This window comes from Carlito syrichta, unplaced genomic scaffold (genome assembly GCF_000164805.1).
Source record: "Carlito syrichta isolate Samal-C Ts95f unplaced genomic scaffold, Tarsius_syrichta-2.0.1 Scaffold305794, whole genome shotgun sequence".
Classification (NCBI taxonomy): domain Eukaryota; kingdom Metazoa; phylum Chordata; class Mammalia; order Primates; family Tarsiidae; genus Carlito; species Carlito syrichta.
In genome coordinates this window covers 558,969-586,461 of record NW_007249890.1, presented here as the reverse complement: position 1 = coordinate 586,461, position 27,493 = coordinate 558,969, and the positions used below count along the sequence as shown (strand labels likewise).

Sequence of the window (27,493 nt, the reverse complement as noted above, 5' to 3'; positions counted from 1 at the left end):
AATATGAGAAACATACTAAGTCTTCTCTGCTAGAGCTGAAACAATCAGTCCCAACCAAAGAGAAGCTGATGGAGGCTAGGTTGGGCCGAAGACACTTCATGCAGCAAATAGGGAGAGAACAGGCCTTGAAGAATACATCCAATTTATACAGATGAGCAGCAGGAGAGACTGAGGCTTGTTCATAGTTCATTTATTCAGTGACCTTTTATTGAGCATCTACTAGAGATCAGGAATTTAAAAGATGGAAGTGTTTTTGAAGATCATCTAAGCCCAACTCCACACTGCACAAATGAGAAAACCAACTCAATTATTCTCAGCAGAACTGGAAATCTCAACTCTTAAAAAGTACCAGAACTGGCCTAAACTAAATAAAGCAGGGCTGCCAGTCATGGCTCCAGCTTCATCACCTGTCACTCCCTGACTCACACATTATCCTCTGGCAATGCCTTACTGGAGGCTTTCATTGTGTTGTTTCATGCCTCCAAACCTTTGTGTGTGCTGTACCCTACGCCTAGGGAGGCACCCTTCTCACCTCTGTTCCTTGACTAATTCCTTCTACTCAGTCAGATTCAGCCTAATTCTCTTTCTTGAGCAAGTCTCCTCCAAAGTCCCAGGTGAAACTGAGTAGCCCGCCTTTTGCATTCATCCACCTTATTACTGACTTTGTAATGCTGGAATTCGAATCCTCCCCCTGCAATCATTCCACTAAGGCCACAATCTACTCTGTCCTGTTCATCTTGCTTCAGCCATGCAAATTGGCTAACATCCCTTTTCCTTTCCATTGGCCTTTACGGGGGCCTGAAACACCTCCACCTATCTCCACCCATAGCGTCACCTTGCTGACTCATTCTTGTTCTCAAGCGTCTCTTCCGCAGTCAAACCTTCCAATGGCCATCTACTCTGACTCAGCTTCCATGGGACGTGGAACACAAGACTGGCACTACCCTATCATTTAACTTTTACTTCAAATGTCATCTCCTCAGAGAAGAATTGCCTGATGTGGCAGTCATTATTTACCTACCCAAGGCCATACTGCCTTCTTTCTTGCAAGAAAAAATAAGAAGATTTGATGACTCATGATTATTTTTCACCAACTGTGGCAATATAGGTCTTCTTTGCAGGTCACTGCACTAAATGTAGGCAGATGACAATTTGTGCTCAATAAGTTTTAGAAGGAAGTCTGCTAGGAGGTGAGGGAGCTTCTAGAAAGATATTTTCCTGATACATAAGATAAATAAATAATGCCCTTGTCCTCAGTCCTCACCCTTTTTTCTCTTCTGGCTTTGGAAACTGTGAGAGGATGTAATATCTGCAGTTATGCCAGCCATTTTGCAACCATGAGGAGACAAGCCCAAGGAAACCACCAATATATTGAGAATAGGAGAATAGAGAAATGGAAAAACTCTTGGTTCTTGATGACATCACTGAATTACTGAACCCACCCTAGGATCAATAACCTATGGGATTTTAAAATAAATAATTAGTGCCCTCAGGTTTTTCTGGTCTTTCTCTATAATATTTCACTATTTTCCTCATATATATCACTAGTCAAAGTCATCATGCTTAGTAGTGTATTATTGGATAATTGTCTTGTCTCACTAGAAAGTAAGGATCATGGAAGTAGGGACCTTGTAATTGTACCACTGCTCTATTCCAGCACCTAAAACAGTGTTGGGCACTTAGGAGTTCAAAAATATGTCATACGGTGTTTGGATGAATAAATACCTCTGGTGTCAAGTCCTTCTTGTCTGTCTCTTAAAGCAGATAATGAACTCTTCAATGTCTGAGACCCAGATTTTCTTTATGCTTATTTCTCCCAAAACCAACAGACTGGCATGCAGTAGGTAATAAATAAATGCTTGATGGATGGAGACACGTGTTCTCTGCCTTTTCTTCAATAGCCACCCTTGTATTTAGGATACAACTAATGATCATCCAATATTGGATACCTATTGACAAAGTTGATTGGTAAAGAAATCCTGAATTTTGTTATTTTGTTAGTTAATCTTACAAGAGAAATGTATGGTAGAGTCTTAACCTGGCAAAGAATCTTAGAGATTGGTCATGTAGAACAAACTTCCGATGAAACTCCTCCAGGTATAAAGCATTGATCTCAGGAGGCAGTCTTTATAATCAGTCATAATTACAGGTTTGTGCAAAAGTAATTTCGGTTTTTGCATTGTTGATATTTGACATTGGAATACATTCTTAAATAAATGTGGTCATGTTACACATCACTTTAATGTGCATTTCTCGCTTTATGTTTTTTTGCTAATGACTTATTACTTGATGTCTATTTTATATTTATTTTAGACTACGGAAATGATGTTAACAAAAAGTAAATTCGAACAGTTTTCTTATTTGAGTTCAAAATGAGTCGTAAAGCAGTGGAGACAACTCGCAACATCAACAAAGCATTTGGTCCAGGAACTGCTAACGAACGTAGAGTACAGCAGTAGTTCAAGAAGTTTTGCAAAGGTGACTGAGAGCCTTGAAGACGAGGAGTGCAGTGGCCAGCCATCGGAAGTTGACAACGACCAGTTGAGAGCAATCATCGAAGCTGATTCTCTTACAACTACACGAGAAGTTGTTGAAGAACTCAATGTTGACTGTTCTACAGCTGTTCAGCATTTGAAACAAATTGAAAAAGTGAAAAAGCTCAATGAGTGGGTGCCTCATGAGCTGACCAAAAATCAAATAAATCATCATTTTGAAGTGTCATCTTCTCTTAGTCTACGCAACAACAGGAGCCATTTCTCGATCGGATTGTGACATGCGACAAAAAGTGGATTATATACGACAACGAACTCAGTGGCTAGACTGAGAAAAAGCTTCAAAGCACTTCCCAAAGCCAAACTTCCACCAAGAAAAGGTCTTGGCCACTGTTTAGGGGTCTGCTGCCTGTCTGATCCACAACTTTCTGAATCTTGATGAAACCATTACATCTGCGAAGTATGCTCAGCAAATCCATGAGATGCACTGAAAACTGCAACACCTACAGCCGACATTGGTCAACAGAAAGTACCTAATTCTTCTCCACGACAATGCCCGGCTGAAACACAACGCACAACCTATGTTCTGAAAGTTGAACAAATTGAGCTACAAAACTTTGCCACATCTGCCATATTCACCTGACCTCTTGCCAAGCGACTACCACTTCTTCAAGCATCTTGGCAACTTTTTGCAGGGAAAACACTTCTACCACCAACAGGATGCATAAAATGTTTTCCAAGAGTTTGTCAAATCCCAAAGCACAGGTGTTTTTCACTACAGGAATTTAAAAACTTACCTCTCATTGGCAAAAATGTGTTGGTTGTAATGGTTCCTATTTTGATTAATAAAGATATGTTTGAGCCTAGTTATAATGACTTAAAATTCATGGTCCAAACCCACAATTACTTTTGCACCAACCTAATGTAATATTTCCCAAATGGGTCGAATATGCCTGATTGTTATTCAGTGGTATTGTCAGCCTTCCAGCTCTCTTTCAAGTCTATGCATCTTATTTTTCAAACACAAACCTGAACGCAATACCTTCTACCTGTCTGGACACAAGCAGCCAAATCTGACAGAGATAAAATCACAGAACAAAGCTATCTACCATATTATAGTCATCCCAAGATTATATATAATTCGCCCACGAATTATAATATGCTCATTGTTTTATGGGCCATGATTGGTGGCAATTAAACTATGAAACAATGCTAGGAAACTAACAATACTAGGAACAATGCTAGAATGTATCCCAAATTCTGAGGTTAAAAAATGTACATCTTAGAATTGATCAAATATACAATATGGTAGTTTCACTTTAAAATAATGAATACAGAATTCCACAACCCTTGGAATGGTTGGTCAAATCCTGATATAATAATTCACTGGCAGGCTCGTTTTTCTATGATCCTAGATAACTAATGACATTCACTGGCTTTCTTCAAGCCACTAATGCAATTTTTCGCTGACCTTACCTAACATTTTACAGAGACAATTAAAGTAATAAAATGAGAATTCTATCTGCTTCTCACCTCTAAACCCTCAATTCCATCTTCCTGTGCCTCCACCTTCTCTTCCTTCTTTCTTGTCATGTGAAAGAGAGTGTCTGCCTTATTGTCAAAACTAGTCCCTTCACAGGAGCTGCCCCTATCTCTTCAGACTTTCTTAGAACTGAATTTCTTTTAGATTTCCTTTCTATTTCCTGCGCCATCAATCTCTCCTTCTATAATGGATCATACTATTGGCCTTCAAATAAGTTCAAATATCTTTCTTCCTAAGACAAAACAAATCAAAAGACTCCCTTGTTTTTTCATACTCTTACTGACTGTGCCCCAAGTCTTCCTTCCTGGCCAAACTCCTCCTGAAAAGTGTCCACACAGACAGTCTCTACTTCCTAACTTTGCAGTTCCTTCCCTTTTCGTGCCATTGGAATCAGTTGTATAAAAGTCACCCGTGTGCTCCATCTTAACAAATCTATATATTAACTCTGTTCTCATCTTGTTTATATCTGAGCAGCACTCAATTCAGTTAAATATTTCTCCCTTTTTTGAATTACCTCCTTTCTTTTTAAAATTATTTTTATTTTTTAAATTGTGGTTAAAAAAACCACAGATTCATCCTCTTAATCATTTTTAGATGTACAGTTCAATAGTGTTAAGTATATTCACATTAAACTTTTTCATGCAAAACCGAACTCTCCATTTCTGCCTCTTCCTACCGTCTGGCAACCACCTTTCTATTTTTCCTATGAATTTAACTACTTTAAATACCTCATATAAGTAAAATCACACAATGTTTTTTCTTTCGTGAGTGGCTATTTCACTTAGTGTAATGTCCTCAATGCTACTCCATCTTGTGACTTATGAAAAGATTTCCTTTTTAGTTTCAGTACCTCCCATGGAAGCCTTCATTGACCACTCTCTCTAATAGGTCCCCTTATTCTTCATTTCCACCAACCCCATAATCCTAAATTCCTGAACCATTTGACTCCCTGAATTCATTTATCCCAATTTAAAATTGTCTATACCATTGAGCCTTGACTAACATGGATTAGCATCAAGGACATTATGCTAAGTAAAGTAAGCCAGTCACTGTGTGCTGACCCCTCCCCCAATGCAGTCAAAAATTTGTGTGTAATTTTCAACTTCCCTAATATTTAACTACAAATAGCCTACTGTTGATTGGAAACCTTACTGATAATATAAACAGTCAATTAACACATATTTTGTATGTTATTTGTATTATACTACATAGTAAGCTAGAGAAAAAAATGTTATGAAGAAATCACCAGGAAGAGAACTTATAAAAGCCTCCATCTTGGTAATTTTCAGGTTGAATAGGCTGAAGAGAACAAGGAGGAGTAGGTCTTTCTGTCTCAGGGATGATGGATGTGGAAGAAACATCCAGAAAAAGTGGACCCACAAAGTTTAAATCCTGTTGCTCAAGGATCAACTGTATATTTATATTTATTTATTTGGGAGTTTCTTTTTATCCTCTCTCCCCTAGAAAAATAAGAACTGTACACACATAAATGTTTGACTAATGAATTTAACCATTAAATTACTTCTACCATCCATCCATCCATGAATAAATGTGGCTTCAAAATATCTCAGCATTTTTCAGTGATCTATCACAGAAACAAAGAACTGAATACCACATGTTCTCACTCATAAGCTCATGTTCTCACTCTGAACATTTACTATAATACTATAAGAAAGGGATTGGCAGCAGCCAGAAACTGCCTAGGGAGATGGGGGGTGGGGGACACATAACATCAATAAGAATGCCAGATCTGGAACCTGTGGGCTCAGGCAGTCCTCTCACCTCAGTCCCCCAAAGTGCTGGGATTACAGACATGAACCACTGTTCCTGGCTTGAGTACCGGATCTCAAACCAGGCAAAGTGGGGGCCAAAGGGAGGTTCAAACTTTACCTGTATGACGACCACTTGTATACCAAATTCTGAATTGTACCTCACATCTTTAAAATTAAAAAAAGAAAAAAATAAGAAAAAACTCTCAGTATTCTGTTTAACTTCTTTTGCCTTCAGAATGAGGGATTGGAGAAAAGATGAAAGGGAAGAGTTACCACAGGACTACTATGGAAAGAAAAGATCTCTGTGAGTTTTTTTAATTCCCAAGGGTTAAAAAAAAATTAAGGATTACTAGATCAGAGATTCTTGAAAGAATCCTGAAAAAATGTTGACATTTAATCCAATACTTAAAATTTAAAGACAATTTGAAATTATAGGGGACTTATTTTTGACAAGATGCAATAAAACATTTGTTTCATACATAAAAACAACATTTTGCTTTTGACATGTCAACTACCCCAAAGACCACCAGAACAATTCATTCATCAAGAAAGTTAAGACTGTTAGCCCTACTGTACTTAGTGATAGAGAATACCACCTTGACAGAATTAGTACATGTCGGAAGAGGGAAGTCAAGGGAAGATATTCATAGGGTTTTCAGACCTTAAACATTGGGAAACAGGCTGGGGTTGGGCAGAATTTATGACATAATGGCTTGGATCAGTGGTACTACATGCTGAAGGTTTTGAGTAAGTCTTGAACAAACTGCTGCTCTTGATCATGAGCTATTTTATTTCATTCAAAGTTTTATCTTCCAAGAACAAATATTTCCTGGATACAAGTACCTAAGCTATTTTTGCTTGCTTTTGGTATCTCACATTGGGACAGGAAAGAATGTCTGGTTCCAGTATTGTTTAACACAAGGACAGGAAATTATGTTGGTTTGAATTCCCAGTCATCAGAAAAACTTATTTCTGAAGTTCTAAAACTCACCCTCACAATTTTGATTTACATTCCCTCTTCTATGCCCACCACTCACGTCACTTCGGTGCTTTTATTTAAGTAGTCAGCCTCATTTCCCATCTTAGTCACTAAATAGGCTTTTAGGCTCCAATTTGATCACCAGGGGATCTTATTATCTTCTTCCTCCAGTGTTATTATCTACCACAAAATTAGCCACCCACCTAATTTTAAGAGTCTGGTTGTTGGAATGGGCTGTGATGGTGAATTATTCCCAGGGGTAAAGTGTTTCCTTTTTATTGTATTCATCAATTCCCCACAAGCCTCCTCCTTGCTTTCTTTTTTTAAAGGACTGGTCCTTTCAGCTAATTTTCTGTGGTGCTTAATATTTATTGGCTGCTCCAACTCTATTTCACTTCCAGGAGCTCCTCCCATTACCCTTACTGTGTTGATGATGATGTGCTTGCCTGGAGCCCTATGTGTTTTGGTCCAGGGCAAAGTTTGTAGGAACAGTGCCTTTCCTACCTTTTCAAGAGTTGATAACAGGGTGCTTGGTTAAAATATGTAGCTTTCTACAGACCCTTGCAACTGGGACTGGGGGTATGACTAAGCTCTGGCCAATGAGATGTCAGTTGAAGGCCCTGGGTTGGGATTTTGGAAAGTTGCTGTCATCCCCATTGAAAGAAAGTGGAAGGGGTTGGCAGGGAGCAGACTCAGGAGACATGCACCTTTGGCCACCTCAACCTTTCCCTCTTTCTACCTCAGCTGCAGATGTAATTGCTATTTTGTAAGCATATGAATGAAAGCCACATACCAAGGATGGCTGAACAGGAATATAGATGGTCCTTGATACCCTCCTGGAGCCTTTACACTTGTTCAGGACTGACTGCCTCCTTACTAGATGACAAAATATAGGCCAGGCACAGTACTGTCATCTCAGCACTTTGGGAGACCCAGGCAAGAGGACTGCCTAAGCTCAGGGGTTTGAGACCAGCTTGGGCAACTTGGTGAGACCTCGTCTCTACAATAAATCAAAAAATAAGCCGGGCATGGTAGCGTGTGACTGTAGTTCCAGCTACTTGGAAGACCGAAGCAGATGGATAGCCAGAGCCCAGCAGGTCAAGGCTGAGGTGGTCACGAGCATGCCACTGCTCTCCAGTCTGGGCGACAGAGTGAGACTCAGACTCAAAAAAAGAAAAAGAAAAGAAAAAATAGCACTGTACTGGATTTTTGTAACATGTATCAAAATATAGAATTTGCTAACATTGCCTGCCTTATAGGATTGTTTGAGTTAAATATAAATAATTATTCATATGAATAGTTTTCATAAGAAAGATGAAAAATTAGAATAGTGCCTGGTACATTATAAGTCTTTAATAAGTGATAGCTATCCTTACTACCACTACTTACTTCAGTTATTACCATTACAGCTGCTCCTTTCACCACTAGTATTATTGCTACAGTGTAGCTTGAAGCATGTGTGCCTAGTAGAGGATGACTATGACAGAAAAACTAAACAAACAAACAAACAAAAAACTGGAGGAGTTGGTCCAGATCACACCGGGAAGGGTTTTAAATGTCAGGCATCAAAGTACTATGTAGGTGCTAACTGGTGAATTTAATCTGTGTTTAGGCAGGTCTACAAGACCTACAAGGTAGGATTTCTAGTAGACGATTCACTTTAAAAACAATGCTGGCTGGGCACGGTGGCTCAAGCCTGTAATCCCAGCACTTTGGGAGGCTGAGGTGAGAGGATTGCCTGAGCTCACGGGTTCGAGACCAGCCCTGGCAATTTGGCAAGACCTCATCTCTACAATAAATAAAAAATTAGCTGAGCATGGTGGTGTGCTCCTGTGGTGCCAGCTACTTGGAAGGCTGAGGTGGAAGGATCACCAGAGCCCAACAGGTCGACGCTGGGATGATCGTGAGTGAGCAGACCACTGCACTCCAGCCGGGGCAATGGAGTGAGACTCCAACTCAAAAAAAAGAGAAAGAAAAAGAAACACAATGCTTTGTGGTAAAGAACTCATCCTAACAGGACAAAAAACTCAAAATGGAAAAGTTTAATCTGGGACAATGCATCAGGGTGAGAAAAACATCCTCTTATTAATTGTCCTCTAGTCACACCTTTCTTTACCTACCTCATCTATGGCTGGAATAGTACAGAATGTATCACCCATGCCACGGTACACTGGGCTCTCCGAGCAACCCTGAATGTATGGTCAGCTTACCCATAGCCCATGCAGACTGATCTAAGCCTTGTTAAGAAACGTGTGTGAAATGTAAATTGGTACAATATATTTAGCGGAGGACTGGCCATATTTATCAAAAGCACTAAAGATGTTCATACCATTAACCCCGTTGGCAATGCCATTTCTAGGCCTTTCTTTCAAAGAAAGGAGATGTGTTCAGATATTTATAGAAAAGAATATTTATCACAATGTTATTTTTATAGTGAAAAACTGAAACCCACATAAATGTCAAATGAAATAATGCATAGCATGTAAATTCATGTTTTGAAAACTATCTAATGATGTGAAAAAAAAATTTTTAATGTCAAATGATAAACTATCCAAAAGTGTATGTACCATTTTATTTGGGGGAAAAAGTGTATATCTATACATAAAACAAGGAAAAAATATTTAAAGAAATGAATGTTTACAAGTTGTTATCTCTGATTAGTGGATTTGTGGGAATTTTTTTTTTTAGTTGGAGTCTCACCCCGTTGTCCAGGTTGGAGTGCAATGGCACACTCATGGGCTCCGTGACCTGGGTTCCAGCAGTCCTTCCACCTTAGCCTTCCAAGTAGCCAGAACTACAGGCGTGTCCTACCACACCTGGCTAATTTTTTGATTTATTGTAGAGATGAGGTCTCACCAAGTTGCTCAGGTTGATCTTGAACCTGTGGGCTCAGGCAATCCCCTCACCTCAGCCTCCCAAAGTGCTGGGATTGCAGGCTTGAGCCACCACACCCGGCCAGAAATTTTTAGACTTTGATATTTTCTAAGTTTTCACAATGAAAATATAACAACAAAAGATGCAAAACAAAACCAAATCCTTCATCAGTCAAAATTCAGTTTAGAAACAGACACAACTGTTTGCATGTCAAGTAGGAAAGGTTTTAATCTAGGGAACTGGAGTCCTAAACACCTGATGGAAAGACTGGGGGACAGTAGGACCTATCACCAAAAACCTCAGCTTACAGCTCCAAAGCAGGTTGTTTCCAAGAGCTCACAACATATCACAGAGCCTGCAGGAAACCCCTACGACTCCACAGCAAGAAAAGGGAGGAAGAGAAAACCAAAGAGCTTTGGAATCACAGCTGTGGCTGAGCGGATCCAAGAAAAATTTGGACGAAAGTAATCCCAAGAAGATACCCCACTGCAGTCGCCACCGTGCTGGTGCCGGTGATTCCCAGGACAAGCCTGCTAACTCCCCACTTCTCCACCTGCACTTTGCCTGCCAGGTACCCACAGCTGCACCTGGAGAAGAATGCCTCTTCTCTTTTGCCTCTCAACCCACAGGAGAAGGGGATTCTAGGATATGCACTTCCTGTCTTCTCATCTACAATGCGGTGAAGACCGCAGAAGGATGTGGTAGGAATGCCTTATAGACAAGAGACAAGGCAAAAAATATAAATAAACGAAACAAAACAACAGCAAAACAATTTTAAAGGTGATGATGAAGTTTCTACTTACCTAGAACTTTTCATTGGGAGCATCACAGTCCTGGTTGTAATAGAAAACAATCATCCAGCCAGTCCAGCTATCCATTGTATATAAAATAATATGTAAAGTGTTCTTTGTTTTATTTGGTTCCATTTTGCTTTTACCTCAGGGGATTATGAAGATTATGAAGGATTTGTATAGCAAGGCATAGTTCCAAGTCTGACCCAAGAACTCCATGAGCAAGTCACTATTTACATGGAGGATAATTTTTTGAAACTCTTCCTCTCACTGGTGAGCTGAATTCTCTCCCTGAGGCCTTTCCAACAGTACTGCCAGAAAAAAAGGAAGAGTGAATACCATAGATAGGGAAAAAAAGTCAAGGGTATGGGAACATTTCAATATGACAGGAAGCAGAGAGCCTATGACTGGCAAAATAGAAGCCAACCCATCACTATAGATATACACATGCTAGTCCCAGGAGCCTGTGAACATACTACCTCACCTGGAAAAATGGGATTTCACAGATATAGTTAAGTTAGAATCGTGAAATGTGGAAAAAAGTCTGGATTATCCAGGTGGACCCAATGTAATCTCTAGAGTTCTTGAAAATGGAGAAGGATCCAGAGTCAGGGAGATGTGACTATACATGAAGGCTGGAGTGATGCAGTGCAAGAAGAAATCCACCCACCATTGCTGGCTTTGAAAATGGAGAAAGAGGGCCATGAACCAAGAAATGACAGACGCCTCTAGAGATTCAAAAAAGCAAGATATAAATTCTCCTCTAGAGCATCCAGGAAAGAACTCAGCCCTGCCTATGTCTTGATTTTCGCCCCTCAAGATCCAAGTCAGACTTCTGACCTTCAGCATAGAATACATTTCTATTGTTTTATGGTACTAAATCTGTGGTAATTACAGCAGCGACAGAAAACAAATACAGACCCTCTGGTGTTTTTTTGTTTTTGTTTTTGTTTTTTTTGAGTTGGAGTCTCACTCTGTCGCCCAGACTGGAGTGCAGTGGCCGCTCCCGGCCACCGCAGCCTCGACCTGCTGGGCTCTGGCGATCCTTCCGCCTCAGCCTTCCAAGTAGCCTGAATTACAGGCATGCGCTACCACGCCCAGCTGATTTTTTGATTTATTGTAGAGATGAGGTCTCGCTGCCCAGGCGGGTCTCGAACCCGTGGGCTCAGGCAATCCACTCACCTCAGCCTCCCAAAGGCACGGGATTACAGGCTGAGCCACCGAGCCCGGCTACCCTCTGGTTTTTTACAGGAGGGATCCAGGCAGAGCAGGCAAAAAGCAAGAGTGGGGCAGGCAAGAAATGAAAGTATCTTCTCAGATCAACATGCAACTGGGGAGGCAAGTGGAACAAGGAAGCAAGTCTCAGAAACACCCAGCTATGCTTGTAAAGACCCACAACCAAAGGACATGTCGTGGGGGCTTTAAACTTCCCAGGGGGGCCTCAAGAGAAGCCAGGTTTCTTATCTAATGTTGAGCCAAGACAATGAGTACTAAGATCAAAAAGAGTGAATGAGACAGGTGTTTAAAATGATCTCTCTTTTTGGCAGAGTATAGCATGACCTAGAACGTGTGGATGCTTGAGTTTGGGGAAGCTTCAAGAACTATTGGGAAAATTGAGTTGGGATGAAGAGGCACTTAATTCAGACTTGTTTTTGGAGGTTTTGGTGGAAATCAAGTATGTATCAGCATGATGCCATAAAGAACCAAGCAGGACCAGCAACACCTTAGTGGATACCAGAAAGGAAGCCTCCAGCTAACTAGTTAAAACTCATTGGCCCTGGAGGCCAATAAAGACTTAAGGGACAGCATACAGACCTGAAGTCTTGCCTACTCCTGCTGCCAAAAGGATGTATCCACTTCCTACCCACCCAGACCCCACACTAAGAGCAAAGGCAGGTCCCTTGAGTGAGGAGAAACAAGCCCGTTTTGATTTGTCTTGATTGCTACTTATATTCTATATTATGGCAATTTACAATTTAAACCAGATGAGATTGTTGCCTTTGACTGACAGATTTTTTTCTTCCCTGCCATCAGTGAGAACAAAGACTTAGATCAAGATAAAATTTATACATATATATTTTTGCATTATATGGACATTCACAAATGCAATGAATGGAGTATGTTATTTTCGTTCTCTATTTCTGTCCCTCCAATCTTGGGACTGGTGACAATCTTGATGAGACTAAGAAAATGGTCTCTTTTACTGAATACTTTTAAGTATTCTATGTTGTTTCTCATACACCAGAATCTTTAATACCAGTAAAAATCATAATCACTAGTTTTGTCACTTGTTCAAAATACTGTCTAATCCCTGGGCCAAGGCCAACTGATAGACATGAAAAGTTTTGCTTTTTCTCTCAAGTGTACTATGCATGGCTGGCTGTTATTTTGTCAGTGAAAAGAACTGTGTGATGTTGTGTTGCTCTGTCCTCCTATACAGGACAAAATCCAGTCTTTCCTATGGCTGTGTTCTTGCTGGGGAGTACTGTTCTCTACTTCTGTGACCCCCATAGTCATGACACTACCACAAGATGGATATTTTAAACCCCTTCTGGAGAGAAAAGTCATTTCCTTCTTAGAATTTGAGCTGAAAATGGATTTTCCTTTTCAGGCATGGTCATAGCACCATGGATTCTCCACTGACCACCTGCTCTGGGCTGTACTGTTAGACTCCAGCTCTGTGTGAACTGTATGTGACGTTGGGGAGGAGGAAGTGAACAAACAAAAGATGCCCCACCAGAAACTCTTTAAGCTCACAGCACAAGTTCACCATTTCGTGAGCTTGTTACGTAAGTAACTATAGATGGGATTTGCTTTCTTTTTGGCCTGAAGTAGGGACACATTGCAGGACAAAATGGAGACACAGGGCATCTGTAAGAAAGGGCCCAGACCCACTACAGCAAGCTGGGGTCAATGGAGCTTCGAGGCCTCAGATACAACAAACAAGAACAAAATGGTTTCGTTGCTGCTGACTTGATTGTTCTCCCAGAGTTTAGGAGCGCCCCCCCTCTTCTTTGAGTATACGACAAGGATCTACATTGGCGTTTTTTTGTTTTTTTTTTTATATCTAAAATTAAGTGGTAAGATTTGCCAAGTTCACATAGGTACTAACTTTTAGAGCCAGTTTTCAAAGCCGTCTTGACTCCGAAATCCTGACCCCTTCCACTCTACCACGTGGCACTTAGCTTGGGAAAGTGGTCGGGCTACAAGAGGTGGGGAGTTGTATCCCAGTACTGGAATTTAGCGGGTTGGAGCCCCCTGTAACTTACTTGCAGCTACCACCAGAATCCGTGGTTGACGCAAAACACATCAGAAGGTGAGCTTTGACTGCCACCTAGCGATTATTTGATTTCTTTACGGAAGCTAATAGGGTTCTTTATTAAGCTTTTGCTGAAAAACCATGAAGATCATTTGAACTTGCAAGACGTACACTCATGTTTCCTAAAATCTTAACTCATATGCAACCACGTCACATAGAGAAATCTAATCAGACTATGAGCCCACTGAACATGGCCTTTTTAGAGTCTCTCAGCAATGGAAAAATTGTTACTTTTAAAAGAATTGTGAAAAAAGTACGATCAGAAGAAATTTTGATTGCACTGACTTCTCTCCTGCATATGATCTGTATACATTGAGAGGCATTAAAACTGAAGATCACAGGTTTCAAACCCAGGCTGCCTTGGCTCAGCTTGGCTTCATCCCTTCTTAGTTCAGTGGCTTTGGTCAAGTTGCTTACCCTTCCTGAGCCTGTTTCTTCATTCGTGGAGGATAACACCTAGCACACAGGATTGTTGAGATGATTAACAGGATAGTCAGATAGCTAAATTAGATGGCAAGTACTTGGAACAGTGCTTGGTATTTGGTAAGCAGAAATTACAAATATTAGCTATGAGTGTTTGATATGTCTATTATTTAAAGCTACGTTTACTATAAAATGTAGGGTAAACTTGGCCACATTAAGTCCAGTATATAATACTTGTTAAACACGTTTCAAGAGTCTAATGCAGATCCCTGGAAACATGGCTACTGTACAGCAATTGGCAGGGTAGTGGTTAGTCCTGAAGAGATAATACTTGAATATCTGAAGAGGAAAGAAGACAAAACAGGAGACGGTAAAGAAGGGATAAAGAAACCACCTTTTTGCAACTTTTTGTTTTTATATACGTTTTACTATTTTTTATTGAATCAGCTACTCAACACTTACTGACTGCCTACTACATGCTAGGGTCCACATTAGGTTATCTTAGGTCAGCAAGTTCTCAAAGTGTGGTTCACAAGGTCAAAAGATGCTTCTTTCCTCATTGTGCTGAGACTTGCACTGATGGTATAAATCAATGGTGACTGGAACTGCTGGACATGGATCAAGGCAGCGATGCTAAACTGTCACTGTGTCACCCCCCCAGAAGTGTTTTGCCTTTATCAACATATTTCTCATAATTTCATATAACAAAACAAAATTGATAAATTTCCTGATAACCAAAATTTTAAAGTGAGACTGGCCTATGGTGAACAGGTTTAGATATTAAAGTTATGCTGGATTCATAAAGAAATTGGAGAAAGTCCCATGTTTTTCTATAGCTTTGAGTAGTTTAAATGAAGATCAGTTAAAACACAGCTAACATCTGGCTTTGTTGCCTTCTTCAGTGGTAGAGCTTTAAATATATTTCTGCTTATGGTGTTATTAGTCAATTAAGATTTTCATTTCTCTTTAGGTCAACATTCATGCTTTATTCTTAAAGTTCCATAACTAACAGATATGTCGTGGTGTTACATATCTTGTCAGTTTTCTCTCCTGGGACATAAGGAATTTTAATCAAGCCTTTCTTCAGAACAAGTGTGTTTTTTGTTACACATCTGAATATAGCACAAGCATCTATAAAGATACTTGTGTGAATACTCACCTTTGAATGACTAGCAGTTATTTGCTGCATAAACACAAAGGAAAGAGAACACTATAAATTCAGTATGTTATCTGAAACATACTCTTCTTAAATCTGTTGTTTTCCCTAAGAGCATGTCCCCCACACCCCTTGGTTTTCAGCCTTCAATTAATAGGACTTAATTGCGCAGCTTCTTTTTCAGTTCCACACTTCTCTACTACTCTGCTGCAGAGAACTTGGGCCTATAATGATCAGATGGGTGTTTTGGAGAAATCTGCATCTGGCACAAAGTCTGGGTGGCTTGTGTCAGACTTCAAGTCTAGAACTTTTAACACTTTTAGTTTACTATTTACTCTTTTATTTGAAAAATTCAAAGTAATGTAATTTCCATCATACTCTGCAATATACATTTACTCAAGTTAATGAAAAATAACCAATAAAGACTGACACAACTGGCAATACAATTTTTTATTATTAATTTTTCTTTTTGAGGGAGACACATGCTTTATTATACAGCACCTGTAAACAAGTCAGTGAAGTATGCTATTTTAAGAGTCCCATACTTTGTTTTTTTGGAATGTTAAATAACCACAACATCACCTGAATTTCATAATAGTTTTGAAAGCAAGTCAGGGTAAATTTTTATAGCTAAACATATTCATAGCAGCAACTTTTAAAAGATGATTTTATTAAATCAAGTCATTGCACTTGGTCATTTTATTGCTACAGCAAAACAAGGCCATTAAATTATAATACTTCCCATTTCTGATTTAACTGATTGTCTCATTCTGCTCATACATTTCAAGTTTAAATGCAATCATAATCTTTGTCAAAAATCTAGAGCACATGAACCTTTTTTTCTGTGATCACAGGAAGGAACATGAGAAAGAACATCTTCTGTTACACAGCCTATTCTCTCTTTATATCTTTAGACTTAAATTATGTAAAAAGAAACAGCTTATAATAAGACAAGCTTAGTGGTCACACACAAAACGTAACATTGAAATACAATCACAAAATTATTACTATTATGTGTTTCCAAGAATAGCAAGCCTGAACTATACATTCATCAATAATTTGGCAATGACAGATTCCATTCTGTTCACCTTTAGTCTGTTATTTAACTCATATGTAGAGAAAAAATTAATGATTTACCTCGAGTAGTCTATTATTACTACATATCATTTTGTGATATAAACTTTAAGAACAGAAATTAATTAAAGTTCCCATATCAGGAGCAACAAGTAAGTTGCTAGAATAAAAAAATCTATTTTCCCTTTAGGCTCAAGTTTGTTTGGTTTTCTTTATTATTTTGTCAAGGGCAGATAAACAGACATATAGCACTTCAATTACTTCTCTATTCTGGTCGAGGAGTATACAGGCAAAGACTTTAACTGTATTTCAGCACTCATGACCATCATGATTTCATGTACTAGTGAGAAAAATGACCAACCAAAACCTTAAGAATAGCCTGAAATCTGCTGGAACCTTCCCCTACCACATTATTACGGTGGGATGGGATTGTGCCAATAGATTTTCCAGTGAGAAAGCTGGAGGATGATGTCTAGAATGCAAGGTTTTTGTTTTTTCCTAAGATCTATCATTAAAAGAAAGATTTAATTCATTTAACAAAGATGAAATCATTCAATTAAATAGTCATTTAAAAACAGAACGGGAAGGAACAATTTTGTTCAGTAGTGAACTCATTAGAAGAGCCCAAAGACTTGAAAGAGTTATAATGTACATTTCTTAATACATAATCAGCATTCCCCCAAAACCCTAATATAAGCTGTAAATTAAATATCAGGTAAATGTGTATTGGCATTTTCATTATTTTCTACTTCAGTTCTCTTTATTTGAAACATGACAAATTTCATTTACACAAGATTTCTGTACTGTAAGACTAAAACATAAAGAAAAAATATTGGTCTGGTAGTTTAAAACAACAAACAATGGAAGCATAATAATTGGTACTCAAAATCTGACACTCATTTACTACAATAAAGCTTCAAACCTAATTTTTTTGCAAATGAAAAAGATTTAAAACTTCAAAAATTTTTAAGAAACCTATCTGTTTTTAGACATGTGACCTATAAGATATGACATTTTAAAATATTCAGTAGTAACTCCAAAGAAGCTACTAATTCATCCATTCTGCAAAAATGTATTTTGAATACGGTCAACTATATGAGTTTAAAATAAGCTGTAATGTTTTGTTTTATGACATACTAACACTCTTTATAAAGCTGGTACCTAAATAACAGTTCTTTGAACTCTACAGATTAATTTGGTCTACTAGGCAAATTTTACACTGTAAAACCTGAGTATTTTACCAGAGTATGAAACCTCACACTGAGTTCTGAAAAGCTTTGGGTGTTGTTTTCCTCGTATTACCATTAAAAATTATAAGGAGGAGCACAAAGAACCAAATCACAAGATAACAAAATGAGTAGTATTCAAGACTGTAAAATAAGCAGAAAAGCACAGGCGTAAGGCTGGTGTTTACATATTTTATGTGCTGTAGTTTCTAGGCACAAGTTAAGGGTTAAATTAACATTTTTCAGATTCCTCAGACCTAATGAATTTAAAATAAAGCTCATATTTTCCCAAATAATGTTTAACAATCCATTTGTAACTAAATTCCTTTTATGAATCCTATAGTGCAAGCAATATAAAATACTCTAAAAGTTGAAGAAATTATTTTGATTATTTCATCAGTTCTTATTATATGTATGGGTGAGTAATCTGGTTTATAGCTAGGTAAGTATCTCATCACCCAAGATATAAACAGCACTGCAGACAAACAGGCACAACAGTGTAATCCTGGGTAAAATGCTAAAATTGAACACACACACACACACACACACACACACACACACACACACACACACACAGTTTATGTCCCTATATTCATTATGGGAAAAGTAGTGAATACAGTTACTAAAAGCTAATTTGTCCCTCTCAAACAGTATATCTTACAGATTACTTGTAAAGATATCACCATATTTATAGTATAGATTTCTTTAAAAATAATACAAGTTTAATAAAAAAACTATTGTGAACTTTCTTTCCTTTTTATACAGATTCAGTAGTATTTTCAAGCAAACAAATTTTTAAAAATTGTTTGCAATCCCAGCACAGTAAGAAATAAGGCCTCTTTTTTTCATATTGGCAAAACAATATACATATAAAAAAAATTCACTCTCACTCTACTTTTCTATAGATATTATACTTCATATACTCATACTTCCTTATCACAACACCAGTATTCACTAATTTTAAGTAACAAGTCAGTTGAAGTTCATAGTGTTGCTTCTGAATCCCTGGAACATTAGGAACACTGGGTCCACCACACAATTTCAAGAAGACAGGACAGCTTTTTTTAGCTTCTCTATTTCCATCTAAAACATAAAACATAAATAGAGCAATGACAAAATATCCTCACTTGTTCATTTTATCCTGTCATTAAGATATGATTATACTTTCAAGGCTCTAAATTTTGATTTCCAGATCTAAAGTCCAATTTCCCATGGTACAATATTATTGAATAAAATTCCAATAGAAGAAAATGTCACACCGCAAGTTTCTAAATGGCAGTGATAATTTTTAAAAAGCAACTATAGTTCTTTCAGTCAAAACAATGTTAAGTAAACATTTGAAATCAGAATTGTTAAAAAAAAATCAGTCCTACAAAAAACAAAAGAACTCCTGAAACCAAATTAAGAAATGTACATGTATCTGTAATGAAACATAAAGGGGGTATTACATAACAATAAAAATAATAAATGACCCATTTAGTTCTATGTTCTTCACTAATTCCGTAGGCAATACTGGTAAATTATTTGACTTCCCTTGGTTTCAACTTCCTCCTCTGTAAACAGTATGTACAAAACAAAACTCTCTTTAAAGCTCAGGAGCGTATCTAATATTCAGTCAATGTGTTAGAAATACATCGTTAGGCAGAAGGCATCCTTCACTTAACAGAAATTTATAGCTTAAGGGACTTAAGAAGGAATTAATTCATTAAGTTTTCACGACAACCAGAGTTATTCAATTCTGACATATTACAATGGCTAAGTTGAGGCTCAAAGACACTAAGACACTAAATAGCATGCCAATGTTTCCACACCGTGGCACTGGAATTGTATAGGTAGGGTTTAGGCCTGTAAAGCCTACAATTTTTGTACTGATTGTCTTCCCAATTCCTTAATATTTTCATCATCTTTGACCTTTCACTGCATATGGATACATCTAGGCTTTCCTTTCACCTGGAAGTATCCCCTCTCCTCAATAATTCAGGTAACAATACATGCTTGGCTCACTTCCGACAGTTCATTATTAAATGATGAAGATTTGCCAGAGTCAAAATGTATAATTTTGGCCGGTTTAGTTGCTGACACAGTAATGGCAGCACTTTGAGGGGCCAAGGCAAGAGGACTGCTTGAGGCCAGAAGTTAGAGACCAGCCTGGGCAGCATAGCAAGACCTCCCTACAAACAACAACAAAATTTAGGTATAATTATGATATGCTCACAATCTCCTAAGGGATTCTAACCAGCTAAGAACAGTTTATTAATTTCAGGATCTTTCCTGATATAATTCTTCTAATAATATGATTAGCAGAATTGGATTCAAACAAGTCTCTGTTGTAACTTAGACTGAAAAAAGATATTCTTAATCATCAGCTTGATGTATTATTATCATTTTTATTCCAAAGATAAAATGACTAACTGCACCAACTTTAGTGGGCAAGGATGTACAGAAACAGTAAGAAAAACAAACTGCATACAATCCCGCAATCCCCCTACTGGGAATATACCTGGAGGAATTCAAATCATTCTATGAAAAAGATACCTGCACATGTATGTTTACTGCAGCATTGTTAACAATAGCAAAAACATGGAACCAACCATGCTGCCCATCGAAAGAGGACTGGACCAAAAAAATGTGGTACATATGCATGATGGAATACTATGCAGGCATAAAGAAGGACAAAATTATGAACTTCACAGCAACTTGGATGGACTTAAAGTCTATAATACTGAACGATCTACTACAGAAACAAAGAACTGAGTATCATATGTTCTCACTCATAATCAGACCTTGAACAATTATCATAGTACTATAAGGATTGGCAGTAGCGAGAAACTATTGGTGGGGGTGGGACAGGGATTGGCAGTAGTGGGAATTTGCTGGGGGCAGGGGACACACCTCATCAACATGGGTAACTGCATTATGAGCATTTGTACACCTAACCCTGAATTGTATCCCACATCTTTATAATAAAAATTTTAAAAATTCAAAATACAAAAAAAAAAAAAAAAAAAGACAGAAGAGGTAATAGGGAGTGTGCAGAATACCTATGCAAGCAGTCAATAATACTCTATTCAAACTGCTATTTGTGACATAAGGTTTAGTTATAAGCAGTTATATTGCTAAATATTTTCTTCTAGCACTTTATGTTCATTGTTTATTTTTACCCCTTTTTATCACTCCCCAGTATACTGTAATACTATATAATGTTAACATAGTTCAAAGTACTACTTTTAATCTTTGGAGAAATATCTTTCTACTTTAAATGTATATTTCTAAAACTATATTGCCTTAGGTGTGCTTTTACAAATACAGAAATAAAACTTTGACCATTATGGGGAAATAAAATTGCAATACAAGTCAGTGGGAAGCCAAGTAACAGCTGACGTTATTAGAAAAATAAAATCAAATAAAATTCTTCAAAGCAGAAACAATTCATTTGACTCATCAAAATTCTTATGAAAAATTAAATCATATATACAAATTTAGCACTATTTATTCCTCTTGCTTTTCTTATCATCTTATTTCCATTTATGAATATGAACATGTATGTATAATATATAAGGAAAAAACACATATCAATTTCTATCATGGGAATTTAAGATATAGTTTTAAAATGTACCTCTACCATTCATTAACATGGCAATAATTTATTGGATATCTAATATGTATATAACACTGTGCCAGGAGCTACAGGCAAAGACAAAACAGACATGGATCCCTTCCTAAACATTGTTACAGTCTAGAAAAGAGGCAAAATAAGTACATACTATAACAGTGATGACATAAAAAATTATTACTTATACATTTCTTACAAAACTATAGGTCTTATGAATTTGGAAGACAAAATTACTTTTAAGGAGAGGCAGACTAGTGTCAACTTAATGAAGGTGATTGTTTGAGTGGGGCCTTGAGTATCTGTAGAACATGGGCATTACAAGATGAGGGATAAGGACAATCCAAGAAAACATAGTGGGAGTATATCAACTCTAAAGCACAATGGAGGATCAAAAGAGGAAAGACAAACTAAGACAACTAGATTTTTAAAATCTCATAAAACAAGTTGTTTGAACATTATTCAGTAAGTCATAAAAAGCTCCTGAAAGTACCTTAGCGGCCAGGCACCGTGGCTCATGCCTGTCATCTCAGCACTCTGGGAGGCAGAAGTGAGAGGACTGCCTAAGCCCAGGGGTTTGAGACCAGCTGGGGCAACTTGGCGAGACCTCGTCTATACAATAAATCAAGAAACATTAGCCAAATGTGGTGGCTCACACCTGTAGCACCAGCTACGCGGAAGGCTGAGGTGGAAGGATCGCCTGAGTTCAGCAGGTCAAGGCTGCAGTGGCCATAAGCGTACCACTATACTCCAGCCTGGGCAACAGAGTGATACTTTGACTCAAAAAAAAGAAAGAAAATACCTTAGCAAGAAAAGATTGATCTGATATAAGACAGTAGTAAGGAAACATTTACACATAAGGTTATAAGAAAGGAAGAGAAACAAAGTAGTCAGAAACAGAAGAAAGTAGTATCACCTAAACCAAGAAAAACCTTTGACAAGGTGTTAATAGTAAAAATATAATATGCTGCAGAAACTGAAGAGACAATTAATGTGGCATCAGGAAACCTAACCTAAACTGCAAGGGGTTAAGGACTGAATTGAAGGTGAAAAATGAGAAACAGCAAATAGGGTTTTTTTGTTTGTTTGTTTGTTTGTTTGTTTGTTTTGGAGGGTGGGTTTATTTTTGTATTTCAAATGAATCCCAAATGAAAAGAGAAAAACAACTGCAGAGGGTCACTGGACCTAAAAGAAGGCTTTTCTTTGATTTTGAATATAGAAAAAAACTAAGTAGTTTCATACGAAGAGGTGAAGATGCCAACAGAGGATAACATTCGACATGAGTAAAAATGAATTTCTGATCACTTACAAAGTACCTTCACATACATTATCTCATCAACTAAAGCTAAAAAGATTAAGTGACTTGCCCAGGTTCAAACAGTATAGCTTCATCCCTAAGTGCAAAAGTTCTGAAGATTGCTACTTCCGTTAAAAGCATTTAAAAATGTTCAGTTCCACTGCTGTTATTTCATTAATCCCAACACTTTAGGAGGCTGAGGTGGGAAAACTGCTTGAGGTCAGAAGTCCGAGATCAGCCTGGATAATATAGAGAACCGGTCATTATAAAAAATAAAAATAAAAAATTAGCTGGACATAGTGTCATGTACTATAGTCCCTGTTACTCAGGAGGCTGAGACAGGAGATCACTTGAGCCCAGGAGTTTGAGGCTATGGTGAGCTATGATCACACCACTATACTCCAGCCTGGGCAACAGAATGAGATCATGTCTCAAAAAAACAAAACCAAAATCTAGTTGCTCCAGCCGTATAGCAAGAACAATAATTCTTACATGCTGTTATATATATCTAATGGGATTATCTATAGAAAATGCTAAGCCTGATAGTTTTGAACTAAAAAAAATCATGACTCTAAGTCAGAATAGAAGTTAAAGTTTTCTAATTGCAAGTCCCACATTCTCTCTCGTTCTTTGATGATGGCAAAATAAATAGGATAAATAATGAGGCAAGGTAAAAAGCAGAGGAGTGAGTACAAAATACCTAAATAAACAACAGGAAGAGCCTCTGAAAAAAGACAGAACACAACTTTCTCTGAGATATGCAGAAATAATACAAAGGAAGACAAAAATAAGTGAGGAGGAAAGGAAAGTTAAGGAAGATAAAGGAAATAGGTAAAATAGTAGTCATCAGGAGAGAATGAAGACAAAGTAAACTCTAAGGAAGAAATGGAAGGCTGTAATCTATAGCCATCTATCACTAAAACCAGACCCATCCAAAAAAAAGAAAAAGTGCAATAGCAAAGAAAACAAGCATACCTAATTTTACTGTACTTTGCTTTTATTGTGCCTCCCAGATATTGTGTTGTTTACAAACTAAAGGTGTGTGGCAGTCCTGCATTGAGCAAGTCTATCAATGCCATTGTTCCAAAAGCATGTGTTCACTCCCCATTACTGTGTCACATTTTGGCATTCTTACAATATTTCAAACATTTTCATTATTATTACATATGTCATGATAACCTGTCATCAGTGACATACAATTACTATTGTAATTGTTTTGGGGTGCTATATATCATGCACATATATAAAACAACAAACTTAATAAAAAAAAGTTCATGTGTTCTGACTACTCCACTGACCTGCCTTTCCCCATCCCTCTCCTTCTCCTTATGCTTCCCTATTTCCTGAGACACAAGAATACTGAAATTAGGTGAGATAATAACCCTACAATGGTCTCCAAGTGTTCAAGTGAAACAAAGAGGTTTAAGAAAGAAAGCCATTTCCATAACATAACAGTGCAAGGTGAAGGAGCAAGTGCCGAGGTACAAGTTGCACCAAGTTATCTAGAAGCCCTAGCTAAGATAATAGATGATGGTGGCTGTGATGGGCAAGACTTTCAATGAAGATAAATCAGCATTCTACTGGAAGAAGATGCAATCTAGGACTTTCACACTAGACAGAAGTCAATGCCTGGCTTTGTTAGAGGCTAATGTAACTGGTAACTTTAATGGAAGCCAAAGCTCACTAACCATTCTAAAAATCCTAGAGCCTTTAAGAATTATGCTAAATCTACTCTGCCTATACTCGCAAAATGGAACAGCAAGGCCTGAGTGACAGTACATCTGTTTAGAGCATAGTTTAATGAATTATCTTAAGCCACTGTTGAGACCAACTGTTCAAAAAAAAGATTCCTTTCAAAATGCTAATGCTTACTGACAATGCACCTAGTCACCCAAAAGCACTGATGGAGAGACACAAGTAGATGAATGTTGTTTACATTCCTGCTAACACAACAACCATTCTGCAGTCAAAGGATTAAGGAGTCATTTCAACTTTCAATCCGTATTATTTAAGAAACACATTTCATAAAGTTATGGCTGCCATAGATAGTGATTTCTCTGATGGATCCAAGCAAAGTTAATTGAAAACTTTCTGGGAAAAAATTCACCATTTTGGATGTCATTAAGAACATTCTTGATTCATGGGAGAAAGTAAAAACATCCACATGAACTGTCTGTACAAGTTGATTCCAACCCTAATGAATGACTTTCAGATGATGACATCAGTGGAGGAAGTTACTAGCGATTTGGTGAAAACAGTAAGAAAATTAGAATTAGAACCCTAAAGATGTGAATGAATTGCTACAATCTCACGATCAAATTGCACAAATGAGGAGTTGCTTCTTATGAATCAGCAAAGAAACTGCTTTCTTAAGGTGTAGTTCACAATTGGTAAAGATGCTGTGAACACTGTTGAAAGGAAAACAAAGATTTAGAATGTCAAGTAAACTTAGTTGATAAAGCAGTGACTGAGTTTGATAGGACTGACTCCAATTTTGAAAGAAGTTTTACTATGGGTAAAATGCTATCCAATAGCACTGAGTGCTACAGAGAAATCTTTCATGAAAGAAAGAGTCAAATCGATACAGCAAACTTCACCATGGCCTTAAGACATTGCCACAGCCACCCAACCTTCAGCAACCACCACCCCGATCAGTCAGCAGCCATCAATACTACCTCCACCAGGATGATGAATTATGACTCACTGAAGGCTCATACAATCATTAGCATTTTTAAGCAATGAAGTATATTTTATTTAGGATACATACACTGTTTTTTTTAGACATGCTATTACTCATTTAACAGACTACAGTATAGTATAAATAGATCTTTTATATCACTGGGAAACAAAAAAATTTGTGTGATTTGTTTTACTGTAGTAGTCTGGAACAGAATCTGCAATATTTCTGAGGCATGCCTATATTGCTCAAAGAAGAAATAGAGAATCTTAAGAAGCAAGAACTATATTTGTTTTATTCACAAATGTACACCTTGTGGTTCACATTCTGCCTAAGAGAGTTAATACTCAAGAAATGTTTACTGCATAAATGAATGAAATGTGACAAGGAATCAACAAGAGATTAAATAAATGGCTACCAATCAGAAGGAAGGGTACAACTTAAATAGGATAGTATAATTTGTACTGGAACCAATCACTCAGTTGGGTTGGAAAAAGCATGTCCATTTATGTTGACTAAAATCTCAAAGCTGTGAGAAACATATTACCTCTAGATTGCTTCTCATTGCTTTCTCTTCTTCCAAATCTTTTCGTAGTTTTTCCAGTTCTTTCCTAAAAACAAAGTCCTTATTACTATTAAGTTTTTCAATTAAACAATCTATGTGGCTAGTATATAGAATCTGTTTCCTAATCTCCCAGGACATGTACAAAACTTTTTACATACAATACTGACTGAGAAAAATTTCAGTGTTTCTAGTTTGAACGGTTCAATAAAAAAAGTTAAAAACTCAGCAAAACCAGGATACATCTATCTGAGATAAAGAAATTAAGTGAATTCCGAGCAGCTTATGATAAAATAAAAAAAGGTATGCGACCTCTGGAAAAATTTTTCCATATTCATCTATCATATATTTTCAAGGCTGGAACTCCAGAGCCCGAGAAATTCTGTAGAATGACTATCACCACATGTCACAATAAAAGGCAAATTTAAAATTAATAAATTAGACCTTAAATCTTTTTAAAATTTAAATATTACATTAAAATCCCAAACCAACAAGTTAAAAACGCTAGTCAATAATCCTTCCTCCTTCCTTCCTACTCAAGTTTTCATTCTCCTGTGTTCCCTTCTAATCTATCTTTCCATACATTCGTTTTTCTCTCTATAGTATAGTTATATATTCTATACTGCGTCTCTTCACAAATTTTAAACATTCCCATGCTGTTAAAATTTTCATATTAATGATAACTGCTGTTTGGCTCTCAAATATCCAGGCTTCTTGTTTGGTTGACTGCTTTTTGGGAGAGACAGAAGGAATGGGAGGAATATGAATTTTACTTAACACCATAAATATGTTAGTATAACAAATTTCTAAATCAGTCTCTTAACATATATTAGAAAAATTCTCTTCATGACTACTGTAGAAGTCAACAAATATCACAAAGAAAGGATATGTAAGGAAGGAATACATTTTTAAATTATTTAAAGTTTCAAAATTAATTTTTTCTCTGGCTTTAGTGATTAGAAAACTCATTTCTCCACTTTGGAGGTAAATTATTCACTGTTTCCTACTGACTACAACTTTTAAAACAAAAATATTTAACTTAAACTTATCTAGAGCTAATTCATTAAGTCATATAAGGTACATTTCAGCTAATTTTCTATTTCCATAAACTTATCCCTAAATTAAATTATGCTTCCTCTTCTAATTATTCAGTATTCTGAGTTTATGATACACTAAATTTATATCTAAATTATGATGTACTACTAGGATATTTGTCCTACTGTTTATTTATATTTATAATAGTGTTATATTACTCTACTTGCTTTTTGATCTGATAATTTGAGTATCACTCACATGTTTTATTGCTCTTTTTAAAAATATATTTACAAATGTACAATTTTTACATAATATTCTTTTTTTAAAAAGTATATGATTGACCAGGCATGGTGGCTCAAGCCTGTAATCCCAGCACTTTGGGAGGCTGAGGCAAGAGGATTGCCTTAGCACTGGGCAACTTGGTAAGACCTCCTCTCTACAATAAATCAAAAAAATTAGCCAGATATGGTGGCAAGTGCCTGTAGTTCCAGCTACTTGGAAGGCTGAGGCAGAAGGACTGCCAGAGCCCAGCAGGTCGAGGCTACAGTAGCTGTGAGTGTGCCACTGCACTCTAGCCTGGGCAACAGAATAAATAAAAGTGTATGATCAAACAATACATCTTATTCTGCAACTATTCTAATGAAGACACAGGTTACTTATGTT

General features: G+C 37.3%; 1 protein-coding gene across 1 annotated transcript in view; it reads right to left on the bottom strand.

Moving 5' to 3' along the window:
* Positions 1-15,898: 15,898 nt before the first annotated feature.
* The window catches only part of CD2AP (CD2 associated protein), a 114,653-nt gene continuing 103,058 nt past the window's right edge, over positions 15,899-27,493 (bottom strand). Inside the window, exons 17-18 of the mRNA XM_021714812.1 lie at positions 25,781-25,844; positions 15,899-18,732 (exon numbers count right to left, since the gene is read on the bottom strand). Coding sequence (XP_021570487.1) covers positions 18,691-18,732; positions 25,781-25,844 — 106 coding nt within the window. The 3' untranslated portion in view covers positions 15,899-18,690. The remainder of the gene's footprint in view (positions 18,733-25,780; positions 25,845-27,493) is intronic.